The following is a 19,490-nucleotide window of genomic DNA, read 5'->3' on the forward strand; positions in this document are numbered from 1 at the left end:
ACTATTTGTAAAGGGAAAGACCCCTATGCAGGCCGGAACGGTTTTGAAGAAAGGAGGACATCCGCTTGTTCCACTTGTGAAAGTGAGTCTGGCTGACACTTCTGCTGCTGGGAGGGAGCAAACATGGCATGTGGCACAAAAGGTCCGTGTCACACTACAACCCAGAGAGGAAGCAAGCAGAGAACAGGGCTGAGAGGTGCGCACTTGGCAGTTTACAGACATTTATCAGGTCAGGTACACACTGGAGTCTCGTCCCTCCCTTAACAGATAAACAGCAGAGAGAGCACGCTCAGCTTCCTTGCTTTCCTGGGAAACGGGTATGAACACAGCAGCTGAGCCGCTCCCAGAAATGTGACACCATGACACAGAAATGGGGCAGCTGTTAAAGGCAGAACAATGTGAAATGATCGATAAGAACTCCTGCACCCACCTCTGCACCCCGTTACAACACAGTCGCCCCGTCTCCAGCATAGCCGCAACACTCATTGAAACACGCATCTTGTAGCGTAGGCAGGAACCAAACATGTCCCCCACACGGTTCCCTTTGCCAGGCTGTAGCCCCGTTCAGGAGACATAGTTAAGAGCCCACTTTCACCACAAGATGGAAACCTGTCTCACCTGTGCAAGGGAACAGCCAAGTGAGTGGTGGCTGTCGCATGAACAGAACTCTGTACAATGGGGAGGACTGCAGGGGCCAAGCAGAATCCAGTGAGGCCAAATCCTTTGAAAGGACACGGAACCAAGCGTAACACTTCTGTTCCACCTAGGCTACTCCCTTGAAAACATTCGGGAGCTGTCCATAAGCCCCCACCAGTGAGTGACCTCAGTGGAAAGGGGAGAAAACAGAAGCCCCAAGCAGCCAGCCTTCACGAGGCGAGCCTCCGATCGTTTTTTCAAAAAGTGACGTTTTTGCTGTGCTTCCAGTCCTACCACGTCAGACAGACGCTGCTCATGGCAAAGGCTAAGATTCTGTCATGATTATTTTTTAGTAAAAGTCACAGAGAGGTCACCGGCAATGACCAAAAATCCACGTGACCTGTTCCTGACTTTTATTAGAAATAACTATGACTCTGCCCTTAGGACGGAAGAATCCCATGCACCGCTACAGACTAGGGACCGAGCGGCTCGGCAGCAGTTCTGCAGAAAAGGACCTAGGGGTTACAGTGGACGAGAAGCTGGATAGGAGTCAACAGCGTGCCCTTGTTGCCAAGAAGACCAATGGCATTTTGGGCTGTATAAGTAGGGGCATTGCCAGGATTGTTCCCCTCTATTCGACATTGGTGAGGCCTCATCTGGAGTACTGCGTCCAGTTTTGGGCCCCACACTACAAGAAGGATGTGGAAAAATTGGAAAAAGAGTCCAGGAGAGGGCAACAAAAAAGATTAGGGGACTGGAATACAGGATTTATGAGAAGAGGCTGAGGGAACTGGGATTGTTTAGTCTGTGGAAGAGAAGAATAAGCGGGGATTCGATAGCTGCTTTCAATTACCTGAAAGGTGGATCCAAAGAGGATGGATCTAGGCTGTTCTCAGTGGTAGCTGATGACAGAACAAGGAGCAATGGTCTCAAGTTGCTGTGGGGGAGGTCTAGGTTGGATATTAGGAAAAACTTTTTCACAAGGAGGGTGGTGAAACACTGGAATGCGTTACCTAGGGAGGTGGTGGAATCTCCACCCTTAGAGGTTTTTAAGGTCAGGCTTGACAAAGCCGTGGCTGGGATGATTTAGTTGGGGATTGGTCCTGCTTTGAGCAGGGGGTTGGACTAGATGACCTCTTGAGGTCCCTTCCAACCCTGATATTCTACGATTCTATGAAAAGGGAAGTGAGGAGGGCCAAGTACCCATGACCGCTGGGGTTTCTGGGTCCCCCCTGATGCCGCTGCCAGCTGCGGGGTCTCCCCTGCCGCCCCAGACAGCTAGGAGCAGCAGAGGGCCCCCCTGTTGCAAGCCCCCATCCCACCACCGGTGGTGGCTGGGAGCTGCAGAAAGGGCGCTCCCTGCTGCCTGCATTCATTCGGAGCTGCAGGGTCTCCCCACTACCCGCAGCGGCTGGGAGCTGCGGGGCCCCTGCCAGCTGACACCTCCAGCCATGCTGCCCAGGGCTGAAGTGGAAAATGTCACCGAGGTCTCGAAGTCATGGATTCCGTGACCTCCGCGACAAAATCTTAGCCTTACTCAGGCATCAGAGCACATGGAGAACAAACTGCGTCTCTGATTATCCAGGCAGACCTCAGCATTTAACCTTATGAAGCTGGAAGCTCTGTCGAATATAATGGGTCAAATTCGTCAGCAGCATCACTCCCCGGACCTCAGATACACCAGAGATGAATCTGGCTCAGTGCCTTCAAAGGTGAGCAGCACAAGAAAAATATCATTGGATTTATCCTTTTCTCATTTTTTTTTTTTTTTTTTAAATTCTTTGTGCTGATTAAAAAGTCCGGGAAGGACTTTTGGTTCATAAAAACTACACTTAGAGCTATCAAGGAGGGACTTTCCTGGATGACTTACTGGCGGTCTCAGACGCGTGTCATGAGCACTCTCGGCCCTTCGGTGAAGGGACGGGGTTCTGAACACGACTCTTTTACAGCTGGCTGTTTTCAGGGGGCTTTCGTGTTAACTCAGTTTTAAACTGCCTGAATAAAACCCTGTCCCTTCCATTCACCACCTCTCCCTTCCTGGAACGTGCCACATCAGAATCCTACCAAGTTCTCCAAGGGCCCATAGAGACTTCTAGAGAAGATCTGGCCTGGATTTCTGATGTGAAAAAACAAGAGGGAAGGAGAATGCAGTAGCCTCGTTCCAGGCCATCTTTATCCATCACAAAGCTGCCAGACAGGGCACAAACTCCAATTTTTTCTTTTCTTTATCACATCCAACCATGGCTATATGGGTCTGGATTCAAATGCCCGCTACATGGCAAACTCTAGCAGGTTAGACTATGCTCTCTCAAAGGCCCTAAACACAATCAGTTTCTGTACCTGACTCCATTAGACGCTGACAGTCCTGGGCTTGGGCCTCCGGCTCCCACGGACTGAGGCAGCGCCCATGCACTCTGTGTATTGAGTCTCGGCGTTGACCTGGCTCCAGACAAGGTCGGTTTGTTATAGGGCACAAAGCCAAGCCCAGAAGAGCTTAGTGCAGCTGTCCGACTGGAAACCTGCGGCACAGCCGATGAACTGGGGAGGTTTATCATGGAGTGCCGATAGCGCGTGGTGACAGGGCCAGTTCCACTATTCAACAAGCACTGTTGACAAGAACAAGCCACTGCCATGTGAAGGGGCCCCGAGGCCGGGGTCACTGGATACGGGGTGTCCATGCGCCTCTGAATACCTCGTCGGAACCTGGAGGTCTTGTTGGCCTGGACCAGCGATACAAAATCAATGTCATAGTTGTAGCCCAAGGAGCTCAGGTCTACATGCTGAAGGCCATGCGTGAAGGCTTGCTCCAGGAACACACAGATCTTCATCTCGTATGGAGACCACCCACCTTCGTCATTCTGCCACTCCCACACGATGCCCTGCCCGGCCGCAGAGTCTTGAGCGAAGAGGTGTCTGCGGACGGATCGCATGGTTCCTGGTTCAAGAGAAACAGACACTGGACATCAGTCAAAGCCACAAAAAACATAGCAACGCTGTAACTATGGAGAAGTGGCACCCTGGGGCAAGATTTCTGAAAGTGCTTATGGGAGTCAAGAACTCAACTCCCTTTGACTTCCCATGGGAATCTGGCATCCACTTCCTTAGGGCACTGTAGGAAATCACAAGCAAAAGGGACAGTGGAACGTTTTTGAAGTGACCACCAAAGGGCCAACCACCCAGGTCTGGTGGCTTAGTAGATGTGGGTCTTTCAGAGATTGAACAATCCTAGAAGATGCTTTGAAATGGCCACTTTGCCAGGTACCGCACCCACACATACACACGTGTGTGCAACAGTCTGAAGGAAAGGCAGAGGCAAACCTGGGAAAGCAGTTTGGGAAGTCTAGAGAGCAGCTGTTCATACCAGAGGGAAGGGGAACAAAACCACAGTGGAGTTGCTGGTTCAAGGGTTATTCTAGACCAGTGGGAGCTAAAGCCTGCTCACATATCAAAGGCTCTGCTTCCCAGCCGCAAAGTGACCTGAGAAGCACATTTCCCCTGGTTATTTTTATTAAAACCTGCTCAAGGAGGATAGAAACCAACCAATAAAAGGGGAAATTAAAAGTCAGCAAAAAAGGCTTCCCCCAGCAGTGGCTGAACCAGCCCAGGGGCCCTCAGAGCGCTGCTCCTCCATGGTGCTAGTGTCTTTGGGGACGCACGCGTAAGGGGGGGAACAGGGAGGCATGAGCAAACCTTCACATTCACAGAGGAAGGCTTTTCAGCAGCCACAGAGCTTGTACAGGGAGAAGCACCAGGGGAAAACGTTCAAAAGCACCGAAGTGGCTCACAAGCCTAAGTGACTCAGGCACGTCGGAGCCTCGGTCCCAATGACTTTCAATGCCTCCTAAGTGCCTATGTCACTTAGGCTCCTCAGTCCCGTTTTCCCAAGTCACTTAGATGAATTTGAACATTTTAGTCTCATGGGAACTCCCCTAAAGTCAGCCTCTTTCTACATTGCTCCTGGGTGTCTGTAGGTTTGGTTCGGATTCCGGTATAATGCGTTTGGCTAATCATATTTTGCTCGCTTTGGGACCAGTGTTGGGCTGTAGGGATCTGACTTGCAGGTGTCTGACTTCAAGACCCTTTGCAGAGGTGCAGAGCTATTCTAGTGACTCACTCTGGCAACCAGATAAGGAGGGTGTCATTAACGCCAACTCCAACGCATAATAGGTTGAGAATTCCTTCAAGGTAAAAGAGCCAGAAGGAAGGGACAGGCGGGTCAGGGAACATCCCAAGGAACAGATGGCTCAAGTGAAGGCTTAGGTTTGTAAGTGCAGTCCTGCCTCAGGGTTTCATTACATAAGTTAAAAATAAAGGAAGTGATTATGGAGCATAATCTATTGCGAGTGCTGCAGGGAGAGCGGGGTGGGGACCTCCCTGACTTACAAGAACCTGTCATCCATGGATGCCCAGATGCTCTGCAAACCTTAAGCCTCATGACCCTGTGAGGTACCCACGTTATGATGGGGAAACTAAGGCATGGTGTCAAAGTGACTTGCCCAAGGCGAGTCAATGACAGGACTAGACAGGAAAAGAATCCAGGAGTCCTCACTCGACCACTGGACAACACTGCCCCTCACATACTCCATTACATGTGTCCATATGAAAAAAAGAGTTTCATGATTACTTTAAAGCACTATCTCCAAGTAATAGGACCTCAGTATCTCACATGACAGCTGTTTTGTGGTCCTCTAGCGTATTACGGAAATTGATTCTGTGGCCCTGGGGGCTTAGGAAGTTACAGATCACTGCTTCAGAGGTGAAAACGAAGTGAAGGAGGGGGATGTTCTCTTACAGCACCCCCGGATGCACAGCAAGACACATAGGAGAAGGAATTTGTTGGGGGGAGCAATGGGGATGAGATCGCAGCCTTGAGAGGCAGAGCAAACCTCACCCCGGGAGCTAACGCAGCCCCCCAGAGAGTCTGTACCATGGGCGCTGTGGGAAAACGAAGGTGGGAGACCGATGCTCAGCTGGGGGCTAGCGTTCAAAGCCAGCAGTGACATCCTACATCCTAGCAGACTGCAGGATAAATGCAGCACAAGGGCTTTCAGCGCATGGAACCGCAGCACCCGCCAGCCCCCAGCTGTGGGAAGAGGTGGCTTTTGGGACTCAACACACAGTGTGAGGTGGTACTGCTCTGGGATACCCGGGGGCAGGGCATTGGCTGTTCTTATCTTGGCCACACAGACAGGGTAGCTTTAGGACAGTTCCTGAAGCTGCCTGATATTTACTTCTGGCTACACTGCGCAGACCAGCAGCTGAGATTCGTTCCTAATCCAGCGCTTGAGAGCCGCCTTTGCAGCTGTCGCTCCCTTTCTATGGGGATGTTAGACCTGTTAACACTGGCTTCCTGTTATTCTTCCCAGCTTCCTTTGAAGAGCCTGCTTGTCTGTTGAATAGCAGCGGGGAGAATGCAATGGGCTCTTTTTCGTTCTGTTTAACGATTTTCATAGGAACGTTTCCTGCGGAGTTTATTTTACCTCTAGCACATTACAAAGGTCAGCTGGCTGATCATTTACACAACGTTCATGTCTAAAGGCGGGGAGCCTTGCTCAAAGCCGGGGAGCTTTGAACATAACTGCCCCACCAGAAGCTGGGGGGGGGGGAAGATAGTGGGAACAAGAGCGTTTTAAAGGATCATACTGAAATGCAAACTGAACAGGTAGCTTCATGGGGTGAGCAACGAATCTGCGGTCCCTGCAGCCACAGATCCAAATCCCAGCCAGGCCATCTCGGCCCATCCTCCCTTCAAGATCCATTTACTGAGCCCCATGCATTCACGGGGAGGGGACTTTCAGACAAGATCCTCAAACCTGAGTCAGCAGCCCCGACATTAAAGATTCTGTTATAGTTTCATAAGAGCAGCGGTTTGACCCCCAGGGTCCTTTGCCAAAACGTTCATTCCACCTCCCTCCACCCCAGAGCTGGCTGCATTTCAGCAGTCCCTGCATGAATGCAATCTGTGAAGCGCTGTGGAATCTTTTCCAGTGAAAGGGACTAGAGAGAAGCAAGATAATATAGAGCATCGGTAGTTGCTTTCAGAGAGATTGCCCCTCTCCTGTGGGAGGATAATCCATTCACAGTTTGGCCATTAGGAGAGAATGGTGCTCCCTAGGTGGTCCTACACCCCAGCTGCTCACAAGATTCCACCTACACTAAGAACCAGATCCACTGCTGAGTGCTGAGACCATTTTAACTCATCACGTAGCTGGGACAAAGCCCATCACTGTTACTGATTCAATCATGCTGCTGTAGCCGTGTCAGAAAAGGGACCCTTTCTGAAAATAAATGGGGGCCTAGAGAGAGGGGACCATTGGCTACTGGGGAGAGCAAGGCCTGAGAGTTAGGACTCCTGGGTTCTATGCACAGCTTGGTCACTTAGCATTATGGAAAGAGGCAGTCCTGGTGCCTGCTTGGTGATCTCCACAGCAGTTTCAGAGCATTATGAGCCCCAACCAAACAAGGCTGCTGGGTGCCTAAAGAATATTCAGAGCTACTGGGGCTGTGCCAATGACAGACACTCCCAAACACATACATCTTGCTGATGAAGTCTCTCACTTGGGTCACCTTCCTAGCCAGGTTTCAAAGCTCCAGGTACTTTCCAGAGCGGTGCCCAGCCCAGCTGTGTGCTACTTACCCTAACATTAGAGCAAGAAAGTAGGAATATGAGCGGGGAACATGTCCATCCTTGCTTATAGGCCTGTCATTTAGGATTCATCTTATCGCCCCTCACGCTCTGCGAACCCAACTGATTTACTATATTCAAGAAACCTGAACATTTCTGCCCTTCTCTAAGGCCCTCAGAGTGAACCAAGCCTTGCCACTTCTCGGGAGGCAGGACTTAGCTCCATTTTTACAGATGGGTAAACTGAGGCACGGATAGGCTTGTGCTTTCAGAAGCAGGGACTAATGTTGGGTGTCCACTTTGACACACCCAGGCCTGATTTTCCAGAGGTGATGAGCACACAAAAACCCGATCGAAGTTATAGGTGCTCACTACTTCCAGGGGAAAAGAAAGTCAGCCCCTAGGCACTAAAGGTGATCATCCAGATGTAATGGACACTAAACTGTTGGCCTGAGAGACCTCCTTGGGTTGTGCAGTGAGTCAGGAGCAAAGGCGGGAACAGAACCCAGATTTCCCGGCAACTAATCCTGTACTTTACCCTCAAAAGCCAACCTCCCTCCTCCCTGGAACAAAGGGGAAAAAAAAGTGGGAAAGGAAAGTCAATCTGAAGGGGCAGTGTTCTAGCACTGCCCTACGTCATTCTGTGGGGATTGCAGGCATTAGCTCAGCAGCGTTCACAGGGCACCAGGCCAAGCCAGAGCAGCTGGTGCTGCAGCCGGGGAGGAGTGGGACCAGGGAATCAAACAGGAGTGTTTTAATCACAAAAAGGCCTTTTTATGCAACTTCCCTGAAGGGATGTGCGGGGGGGTGGAAGAAGGCATACGGTTCTCAGGCCGCAATCTTGCAAAGCATTTAAGCACATGTAAAATTAGCCAGGAAAGAGGTTTCTTACCTGTGTCCTGTCGGAACTGCACCAGGCTTGGTATGTCGATGACATAAGGGGCGAGCATGGCGTCTGCCTGCCCCAGCGGGATACTGCTGCTGGCCAGCCCCGGTCCTGATCGTCTCCCCTTCTGTGCAGGGGCCTGGAGAGCCTGTTCAATAAAGCTGCATACGCTCCCTCTGTATGGCCTCCACCTGCCGAACTCGTCCTGCCATTCCCATACTGCCACTGCGGGCAGGGCCACATGCCCTGGCACGGAATTGGGGAGCCCAGGTGGCCCAGCAGAACCGCTTCCGGCACCCAGCGCGGCTGCCATTTTCCAAGGTCTGAAAGTGAGCCGAGCCAGAGCACGATGTCCACCGACCTTCAAACCATCCCCTTCAAGGGCGTACGTCAGGCCTGCAAAGAGAGAGAGACACAAGACATACAGAGTTAATTAAGAATGACAACCCTGAGCTGACAGCAGGCAATCCAGCAGGTAGGCAGCAAAGTCTACAAACCCGGGGGGAGGAAGCATATGCATTTCTCCATGAAAGACAATTGGGAGGTGAACTCGCTGAACACTTCAAGCATGCAACTCAGAAGCGAATCAATGTCAAACCCAGCGGGTTAAATGTAGATTGGGGTCCTACCCAGGCCTGAATCCTGCTGCCAACGTTGGGGGGGTTACAATCAAACGGACAGCGTAAGCTTTTGGGGGCAAAGACTCTCAGTGTTAGACCCCCAAGCACATGATGTCAGCACTGACAAGTAGGCCAACATGGGGCATTACAGGAACCCAGGATTTCCAGTGTTATTCATTATGGGTATTGCAATAGATCTAGAGGCCCTGATCTGGGATCAGGCCCCGATTAGCCAGGATCTGTACGCACACAACCAAAAACCAATCGCTACCCTTCCCCCAATGCCGCAGTCAAAGGGTTAATCTGTGTATCACACGGTCTGCTAACAGCCTTCTAAAATGCCATGGGCCCTGGAGAGCTCAAGAGCAGGGCACAACTTAACCAACAGAGCAGCCATCAGTCGGCTGGAAGGTTTTGTCCATCACAATCAGAAGCACGAGCCTGGGGAGATGCAGGTAGCAACGGAGCCTCCACTGGTGTACGGGGCCCTTTGGCATCTAGGGCAGCCAGGCTCCTGTGGGCGCAGCACCCACCCCTCGGGGGCGGCTCCTGTGGTTGGTTATTTCCAACTCATCCATATGGAATAAAGCAGAGACACCCAGATGGCTGCGTTCTCAAGAGGAGAGCGATGCATTTTAAAGAAAACTATAGCGAATGAGTCATCCTGTGCAGTTCTACCCAACGCCCCCAGGCTTACAAGCCACCAGTAGCAAACGAGACCCCCCACAGATCATTTGATTAACAAAAAAAAAAAAAAAAAAAAAAATTCGAGACATTTGCTGCTGTCACTTAGCACCCTCACAATTCCCCAGGAGTGGTTATTTTACAGCTTGGAATTACAAGTCACTTCAACAAACCCCAGGTGCAAAATCTCAACACCTGCCTCGTGCGTTATTTTTACGTTGGATTTCACACACTGCTGCTCAGCATTGCTGAGCTCAGCTTGGATCATCTCAGTTCAGAGCTCTGCTGTGGAGTTTTCTATCCCATCTGGTGCCAATGTTTGCAAGCAGGGGGTACTCTGCGCCCCACTGGGAAAGGGACAGCTGTACATAAAGGGCTCCTGGCCTTTCCAAATATATACAGTGGCCTGGATAACTATCAGCAAAGCAGGCCATCAGGGGGAGGCGCGCTCTGTTTTGGAGGGGTCACACAATTGGCTTGTGCTCCTGTTAAAATATAGCAGCAGCAGAAGGAAAAAAAAAAAAGATCACAGCAGATATACATCTATTAATGCTTTCTCCTTACGTGGTAGCTTTCCCCCAAAGCACTACAGCCTCAAAACCCAGATGGGGGTAGACATCCTCCTTACCTACTGGCCAACGAAATCCTGGGTCATGATTGGCTGAAAAGAGTCACATAACAAACGGTCTACTGTCTACCTCCTTGGGGGTCAACAATGCTTAGCTAACTCAAGGAGCTGCAGCTGCCAATCAGCACTAAATATGCAAACCAGGACATCCTGATTGGCTGCAAGTGAGTTCCGTGTAAATGAAAATTCACTGCCCAGTAGGTAACTGATACTATTTCCTGGATCAGAAAACTGACACTCTAAAGGGGCGAGGGCTTCCCAGTTTATGCATCTAAATGGAATTCTAGACTACAGCTGTTTGCAAGGATTGTGAAACAACAAACGCAAGTTCCATGTCTTGGGCAAAGCACTTTGGCAACTTGAAGTTAAGGCTGTATGTTTCTATTCGTTATTGAAGAGTATCGGGGTAGGTGATACCTAAGAGAAAAATGATGTTTGATTTTTGTTTTCATTAAATAAAACATCCAACCTCATCTCAATCCATCACTCCCCTCCCACGCCAAACAGTGACACACACATTTTAAAAGCCTGGAAATCCAAAGTTAAGGTCACCCAAACCCTGAACAAAAAACTCGCATGAATTGGCCCTGTCAACACTGGCTCTCCACTTGTGAGGTAACTCCCTTCTCTTCACATGTCATTATATAATGCCTGCATCTGTAATTTTCACTCCATGCATCTGAAGAAGTGTGGTTTTTTACCCACGAAAGCTTATGCCCAAATAAATCTGTTAATCTTTAAGGTGCCACTGGACTCCTCGTTTTGTGTGTGGATACAGACAAACACAGCTACCCCCTGATACTTGACACCCTGAACTGCGATCCTCACCCCTTGCATATCTACCGTTATTGCGTGTAAGATGGAAACAGTTTGAGGTACATTGTGATAAGGACTTTACAAACTTCTCAGTCTGGTTGCTGATCTCTCATATCTAACATCCACTGCATTTGCATCACTTACCTGTAGAGTCTAGGAACAGTGAAGAATATGGCTGTGGTCCTGTACCAGCATATCTACCCCAGATCTCCCATGACCCCACGTGTCTACTGTGTCAGCTACTAAATACAGTGGTCCAGCTCTTCAGAGATCTGCAGGCCCAGATGTAGTAGCTACATGTCAGTGCTAAATCTCACAGCAGAATAACTTTGCTTTTAGTTTTAAAAAATATCTTCTCCCCTGTTGTTAACAGCACTTTAGATTGTAAGTTTCTAGTTTATTTTTCACCATTTATGCTACTTGATTATTAACTTGGGCTCCCATCCAGCAATCAGACCTGCACGGGTGGATCTCTGCCCCTGGGGCAGAGCCTCATGTAAGGATCCACCCACCTGGATTTGACTGCAGGACTGAGGACTCTGACAACAAAAGTAGTTTGGAAAGTTTTTGTTTCTTTCTCCTTCACAGTCACTTCCTGCTTCTCAAGCCCTAGCAGAGAGCAGCAGAGCTGGGTTCACGGCACTACCAGGCAACGTTCAAGCCAAAAGTCTGTTTCCACTGAAATTTAAAACAGAAGTTGGAGGGGGGGGGAAACCCCAACAACTATTCAGTTGTGTAAAAGCCTTTTTAAATACATAAAAATCTGAACTTTGGCTCTACAATCCAGCTGACAATGTCGCTTTAAAATTTCTGGATTGAACTCATCGGTGCTAATAAAACTCAACGACAATGTAGCCTGCCTCACAAGCGGAAAAGAAAAGGCCAGGGAGCCTTAGATCTGTGCTGTGGATGTAGGCAGTTTTCTAGGGCTGACAGAGTGGGATTCTTTTCAAGCACAGGGCTTTTCAGCATGCTATTCGAACAGGACAATGCCCAGAAAAGATTTGCAAGGATCATTGACACCACACTTAGGAAACGCGAGGTCCGCAAACAAGCGACTACATATCATCACGGTGAATGGATTATATTTGAATTAAAAGATTCCTAGGCGTGCAGGCTACACTAAGCCAGGGGTCTCCAACTGGGTGACGACTCAGCATCAGGAGGGCGCGTTTGTTACAGGATTGCAGGCAGCCCATACCCCGTGCAATTCGGAAACCCCAAAGGGAAGATCAAACTAACAGCCCCGCTGCACTGCATGGTGCTTGCCAAGCCCCACAGCGAATCAAATGAAATTTTAGTTTCATTTCCCTGTGAATTTACAGGAGCAACAGAGGCACTACTATGACCATCATCCATTGTTCCGGTCTCTCTGTGGGTGTCGCTGGAGATACTTGGAAAGAAACACGAGTCTCACAGCTGTAGAGAAATCTCAGGTACCTGCGCTGTTCCTGGGCACTGTAGGCCAAATCCGGCCCAGCCTGATCCCACCTGGAGCAGCCAGGTGAAATTTACTAGGATCATATCAGTTTTATTCATAGAGTTTAAGGCCAGAATTCTGATCACCAGGTTTGACCTCCTGCATAACACAGGCCAGGGACCCCCACCCAGTGATTTTTGCATCAAACCCTTAACTTCTCTGTGGGCTACAGTATATCTTGCAGAAGAGTATCCAACCCCGACTCTGGGGTTCAGGGAAATGGTATGGCCTGTACCCCAAACTTGACCTGGGATTCATGGGAGAGTAATGACCATAGGTCTGGCCTAGGAATCAGGAGACCTGGGTTCTGTTCCCAGCTCTGACACTGACCTCCAGTGTGAGCTTGACCAACTCATTACCGCACTGTGCCTCTGTTTCCCATCCCACCCTTTGTCTGTTTAGACTATAAGTTCCTTATTGTTTCTGTCCAGTGCCTAGCACAACAGACAAATAGAACCAGGAGTGGAACTATGCCAGGTAACAGGCTCCAGTACCCATTACAATGGAGGAATCAAAATAGGTGGCTGCCCTCTTTGCTCTGGCAGCTGGATTCTAACATGCTCCAAGAGGAGTTTGAAGCTCAACTCCCACTGGCAGGTGAGCCACCGTGTCCTTTAAAATCACATCAGATAACACTATCTTCCACCACGGCACACGCCAGTCCGAAGCTCAGGGAGACACAAGGGGGCTTTAACGAGACACGGCATGCCACAAGTGTGGATGCATCAGAAGAGATGAATATGCATTGCTCATATCCACTTGCATAAATACCACTGGGCATTTACAATCGTCCATCGATAATTCGCTCCCCACAAGGTTCCTTTACAGAGCTGATCTCAGGCTGACAAAATATCAAAGGGCGTTTTCGAGGTAGAAATGCAAACCCACCTGGATACTAGAAAAAGTACTACGAGCAAATGCAGTGTGAACGTAGAGAAGGAAATCAGACAGCCTGATATAAGAGAGAGCTGAACTGTACGCTTGTTCGCCACCCTGTGCAATCCTAGTGCTTTCACAACCATTAAAAAATTAAGATGGCAACCTGATTCAAGGTCATCGGACTAACTTTCCGGCTCCAGAGCCTTTTCACTATCAGAATGAATCGTTAGTATTTACAGCAGAGGCCTCAACCAAGATCAAGAGACACTAAGGCTACACACATTGCGAGCTGGGGTTTGCGTCCCTTATTCATGTGCCCATTGGGACACTGCACCCCATACTCTTCATAGTGATATAATTGTATGATTATGGCATAATTATGATGCATTTTGTATGAGGTGTCATTGGAAAGGTTACGATTTTGTTGAATATGATTATGTTATTTGTATGCATTATCATTTTGGTATCTGAAGTTATGAATATTGACTATGTATCTGTATTTCACATGTAGTCACACCTGGGTGACACCCACTGGGCAAAGTGCTTCCAGTCTAGATAGGGGGCTGTGAAGAGCCTATTCAGGGTAATGGGCCATTAGGAAAAACAATAAGCCTTAGGAGCAGCTTCTCCCCAACCTGGTGAGCCTGTAAGGGAATGTCTCCACTGGCCACGTTAAAGCGCTGCCCTGTGGCTTGGGTAGTCACGGCACAGCGCTGGAAGACAGCTCTCCCAGCACTCTAAAAACCCCCCCACCTCCACGAGGGGCGTAGCTACCAGGGCTGGGAACGCAGCTCCCGGCGCTGGTGCACGGTCTACACTGGCATGTTACAGCGCTGAAACGTGCAGCGCTCGGGGGGGGTGTTTTTTCGCCAGTGTAGACAAGGCCTAAGAAATGGCTGCTATAACTCAGCAAAGTATGCAAAGGCATGTGATCAGGTCACATGACACGGAACTCCATCTTGGATACCAGTGTTTTTCCAAAAAGAAAAGGGGGACTTGTGGCACCTTAGAGACTAACCAATTTATTTGAGCATGAGCTTTCGTGAGCTACAGCTCACTTCATCGGATGCATACTGTGGAAACTGCAGTAGACCTTATATACACACAGAGACCATGAAACAATACCTCCTCCCACCCCACTGTCCTGCTGGTAATAGCTTATCTAAAGTGATCATCAAGTTGGGCCATTTCCAGCACAAATCCAGGTTTTCTCACCCTCCGCCCCACAAACTCACTCTCCTGCTGGTAATAGCCCATCCAAAGTGACCACTCTCTTCACAATGTGTATGATAATCAAGGTGTTTTTCCACAAACCGAGTTTGGGACATCGGGTTCCTGCCATATGCTAAAGCTACATAAGGCAGGGAGCGACCTCATTGGTTGTTCTTCACTCCCCCACAACTGAAGACCTAAGAGAATCTCCTAAAGAAAAGGACTTGGAACAGGGGTGGGAATCCCAAGATGCAAAGCAAGTGCAGCTTGTGGCTTGACAATCTGCAAGCCTGCTGGTATCGTCAGCCAGGGTGAGAATTTGTTAATTCATATCCTACCTTTCTGGTATTTTAGGCTTAGTTTGCGGTTTTTTTATTGACTAGGTAATCTGCTAGGATCTGTTTGCTAACACTTATAATCACGGAAAATCTATTTTTTTGTAATTAATAAACTTATTTTATGTTTTCATCTAAACCAGTGAATTTGAATAAAGTGCTTGGGAATCTTAGCTCAAGGGGCAGGGGCATTTCCTCTCCACATTGAGGGGGAGGCGAACTGGATAATAAATTCATACTGGTCAGGGTTTTGACCAGGGCAGGATGGTACAGCTCTGGGGTCCTAAGTTGGGAAGCTGGTGGTTATTTTGGCTGTAGCTTCTCCATTGTTGGTTCATGGTCAGCCTGTGTGTAACTGCAGCTGGGTGTGTCCCGATCTATGTGTTTGCTGGTGGAAGTGTAGGACTGGGAGCGGGTCTGCAGCTTCTCACAGTAGCACAGTGTGAGAGGGAGCCCAGGCTGGTGAGTCAGAGGGCTCAATGGTACCCCAGTTCCAGGTGGCACCCTGGGGGGAACCTGTCACACTCATACTTGCACTGTTCAGTAAGAACTATCACGAGTATTACTAGCCACGTAAGCACAGAGAGCAGCAGCGGAGCCAAAGCTGAGTACACACTCATGGGTTTCAGTGTGCGTACATGAGCAGGGGAATCACGCCCCTAGCTCATAGTGGAGACGTACTTAATACAGAGCGCTCCCCTCAGATCATACCAGTCCAGAGATCAGCCTGCAAAATTCTAAATTCTCTCCACTACTACCGAAGCCAAGGGGAGCTGAAAGCACTCAGCACCTCCCAGGATCAGACCCTTCATCAGGAAGGTTTGCACTAAAGAAACAATGTCAACTCAAAGCTGGCCAGCACTTCAGATTCTGTATAAACACGTTTATACCAAACCCAACAGACATGCATCCATTCATTTCTTTTCACTCCAGTGGAAAAGGGTTTTACACAGATATTTTAGGGTGCTGTTCAAATGCAAAACGAGAAACAGTTGCTTTTAAGCACACATTCTCTTGGGGGTGGGGTTTTCCACTGAGAGCCTGAAAGCAAAACGGAAGTTTCCACTTTTTGGCTTATATTATCTCAGCAAATATTTATTTGCCCAGGCTAAGAGAATCACTATAAACAATCAGCAAGAACAGCAAAAAGAAAATTAGATTTTCAACACTAGTTCAATTTTAGTAAACCAAGTGCTCTTCGTAACATGGGTCAGGAATTCTGACTAGAAATATTATGAAGAAGTGGTCAGTGTCCTTTTAAAGAATCAAACTCAGAAATGACTATTTATATGGTCGATCCATATAAAAGGCCCAGTTAGGGAGGAAGAGTGGTCTGGTGGTTAGGACGCCACCCTAGGAATCTGGAAATGTGGGTTCAATTCCCTTCTCTACCACAGACTTCATGTATGACTCTGGGAAAGTCACCCTCTGCTTCTGTTTCTCAGCGGTAACACAGGAATAGCACAGGGTGTTGTGAGGCTCACAATCCTCAGATACTATAGCAATGGGCAGCCACATAATACCACAGATATTGCCTGCCAGGAACAACTGACAGTCTAAAGTCCAGAACCTACAACTGGACCCTTGTGGGTCCAAATGCAGGAGCAGGACCAAGGGCCTCATCCAGTAAACAGTACCAGGCACGGTGTCCCCATGGGAATACTGGTAGCATTTGCAGGATCAGACCCTGAGGAAGAAAAGTCCTACAGTTAAGACAAGGGTAACATTTTCAAAAGTCACCTGGGCATTTAGGGCATGTCTACACAGCAAGCAGGATCCCACGGCAGTGAGACTCAGAGCCTGGGTCTACAGACTTGGGCTCACGCTACAGCACTAAAAATAGTGTGTAGATGTTCGGTATCTGAAGCTTAGGGAGTGGGGTCTTCAGAGCTGCAGCAGGATCCTGCTTGCTGGGTAGATGTACCCTACGTGCCCTAGATCTCATTGAAACTAAGTGAAAATGGGCCTTTAGCACTTGAAAAGTTAACCCCAAGTCAAAATTAATCTCATTTCTGTAAAAGGCAGCTCCCACAGAACTTCCTTCCAAATATCAAAGCAAATTGCTTTAAAAGATGCAAGATTTAAAAAAATCTTTAGGTCCTAGACATTTCATAACTTTTGAGAATGAAAATAAATTGCTATCTTAAAGGGTCACCATCACTTTAAAAACTGGCATCTGTCTGAAAGTGCTTTCCCAAGGAACAAATAAAGGCTGGGCTACCACAAATTGCTCTGATTGAACCAAACGGGTTTCTAAACAGATTTAGTTAAGTCGGCACAAACCCTTTGCAAGCTAAACTCATATCCGCCTCGCAACATGGACATCAGCTTAGGAGGAGCTGATTGTGAGTTAGCGTGCAATGGAGATGCACTGATTTAGTTCAGCCAGTGGAATTTCTGGGCATGGACTGGCCAAATGTTACTATAGTAGAAGGATGAAAGAGACGCAAGCCTTAGCTCCATTCATCAGTGCAGCTTACCCCAGCTCCAAGCAATGATACACTGTACGAGCTCACATTGTACAGCTTTGCCCATCCATGGGGTTTGCACGGGTGCAGCTATAATCAGGACAAAGCATCTCTCTGTTTTTACAGCTTCGACACTGACAGCACCTTGCGCATAGTCAGTTTCACGGTTGCCACTCTAGTCAGTTTCCCCTGTTGTGTGTGGAGGTTTTGCACACAGCAATGGGGGAAGGAGGGAGAAACATTTTAAAAAATAAGAACATGTGATTTTAAACCCACGCACTTTGGCAGGAGGACTTAGGCAGGTGTGAGATCTGAAACTGTTTTACTCATTCTTTTAAAAGTAACTAGCTTTAATTGGTGCCACTTTAAATTCTCAGCATATAGTTATCTGGGAATGAACTGAGTGGACTAAGTCTCCCCTTGCATTTTAGGGGGTGTCTGCCATTAGCACCTGCAAGAGACCAGGGTCGTATTTGAGTGGAGACAGTCGATATCGAAAATGAAAGGAGTGATGTTGAATGGGAGGTGCATGCTTGGCAAGGGGGAACAAACTGACAGATTGTTTGCAAAGCTGGGTGTGCACGCTGGAGGAGGCTGAAGGTGGTAGACACCCACAGCCCTCTAGGGAGGGGGATAGAGAGGGGTAATAGAGTAGGCTGGGCACAAGGGCTTTATGTCCCTGGAGCTGGAGAAGGCCTGTCAGATCCAAGCGGATGGGGTGATGGGGCGGGGGAAGAGAGAGGACTGAATAGTAAAGTGGGAGTAAAATCTCCAGAACACACAGAGGCTTTAAGTGCCCACCCAGAGTAATGAGACGTGCCCAAACCTGAGGAGAAGTTCCAGCACCAGGCACAGACAAATCCCCTGACTCGCAGAGACACACTTCTCCCTAGAGAAAGGAAGAAATGAAGGGATCAGTTACCTCCACCCAAATCACCAAGGGAACCTCAAGTTACTCCACCCATCACCTCCCTGCCCTCCCAGAGATACCCCACAGTGATCAGACCTCAGAGTTAGACCCCCATCCCACAACACTGCCCTCTGATTCTCACAGTGACTGGACCCCACCATCACGCCCCCCCAGCCCTCCTGCCTGGCCTCCCCCCCCTCCAGGGGCCAGACTCCCCCCCCCCACCCTCCTGCCTGGCCTCCCCCCCCTCCAGGGGCCAGACTCCCCCCCCCACCCTCCTGCCTGGCCTCCCCCCCCTCCAGGGGCCAGACTCCCCCCCCACCCTCCTGCCTGGTTTCTCCCCCTCCAGGGGCCAGACTCCCCCCCCCACCCTGGCCTCCGGGGGCCAGACTCTCCCCCCCCACCCCACCCTCCTGCCTGGCCTCCCCCCCCTCCGGGGGCCAGACTCTCCCACCACCCTCCTGCCTGGCCTCCCCCCCCCTCCGGGGGCCAGACTCCCCCCCCCGCCCTCTTGCCTGGCCCCCCCTCCCCCTCCAGGGGCCAGACTCCCCCCCCGCCCTCTTGCCTGGCCCCCCCTCCCCCTCCAGGGGCCAGACTCCCCCCCCCGCCCTCTTGCCTGGCCCCCCCTCCCCCTCCAGGGGCCAGACTCCCCCCCCCGCCCTCTTGCCTGGCCCCCCCTCCCCCTCCAGGGGCCAGACTCCCCCCCCCGCCCTCTTGCCTGGCCCCCCTCCCCCTCCAGGGGCCAGACTCCCCCCCCCGCCCTCTTGCCTGGCCCCCCCTCCCCCTCCAGGGGCCAGACTCCCCCCCCCGCCCTCTTGCCTGGCCCCCCCTCCCCCTCCAGGGGCCAGACTCCCCCCCCCGCCCTCTTGCCTGGCCCCCCCTCCCCCTCCAGGGGCCAGACTCCCCCCCCCGCCCTCTTGCCTGGCCCCCCCTCCCCCTCCAGGGGCCAGACTCCCCCCCCCGCCCTCTTGCCTGGCCCCCCCTCCCCCTCCAGGGGCCAGACTCCCCCCCCGCCCTCTTGCCTGGCCCCCCCTCCAGGGGCCAGACTCCCCCCCCAGAGGTCAGACCCCCAGGTACCCCCCTTCTGCCCCCAGGCATCTCCCGCGACCCGCGCCGTTCAGAGGCCCGGGGCGCCCCTCACCGTCACTCCGGGCGCCGCTCCGCTCCGGCCAGCGCTGGGCAGGAGGCAGCGAGAGCTGCTGGGGGCAGCGCCTTCCCTCGCAGCCGAGACAGAGCGCCCAACGCGCATGCGCCCCCCGCGCGGGGCACCCTGGGACTTGTAGTACGGAGCGGCCATCGGCCTTCCCCCAC

At 50.6% G+C, this 19,490-nt stretch overlaps 2 protein-coding genes across 6 annotated transcripts in view; one reads left to right on the plus strand and one right to left on the minus strand.

The window, feature by feature from the left end:
- Positions 1 to 19,424, minus strand: part of DTX2 (deltex E3 ubiquitin ligase 2) — a 61,016-nt gene extending 41,592 nt beyond the window's left edge. For all 5 annotated transcript variants that reach the window (XM_048823853.2, XM_048823852.2, XM_048823851.2 and 2 more), the window contains exons 1-4: positions 19,321 to 19,424; positions 18,096 to 18,158; positions 8,154 to 8,543; positions 2,977 to 3,571 (exon numbers count right to left, since the gene is read on the minus strand). In XM_048823853.2, coding sequence (XP_048679810.1) covers positions 2,977 to 3,571; positions 8,154 to 8,460 — 902 coding nt within the window. In that variant the 5' untranslated portion in view covers positions 8,461 to 8,543; positions 18,096 to 18,158; positions 19,321 to 19,424. The remainder of the gene's footprint in view (positions 1 to 2,976; positions 3,572 to 8,153; positions 8,544 to 18,095; positions 18,159 to 19,320) is intronic.
- The window catches only part of SSC4D (scavenger receptor cysteine rich family member with 4 domains), a 62,978-nt gene continuing 60,606 nt past the window's right edge, over positions 17,119 to 19,490 (plus strand). Inside the window, exons 1-2 of the mRNA XM_075120915.1 lie at positions 17,119 to 17,146; positions 19,274 to 19,461. Coding sequence (XP_074977016.1) covers positions 17,119 to 17,146; positions 19,274 to 19,461 — 216 coding nt within the window. The remainder of the gene's footprint in view (positions 17,147 to 19,273; positions 19,462 to 19,490) is intronic.

This window comes from Caretta caretta, chromosome 17, assembly GCF_965140235.1.
Source record: "Caretta caretta isolate rCarCar2 chromosome 17, rCarCar1.hap1, whole genome shotgun sequence".
NCBI classification, from domain to species: Eukaryota; Metazoa; Chordata; order Testudines; family Cheloniidae; genus Caretta; species Caretta caretta.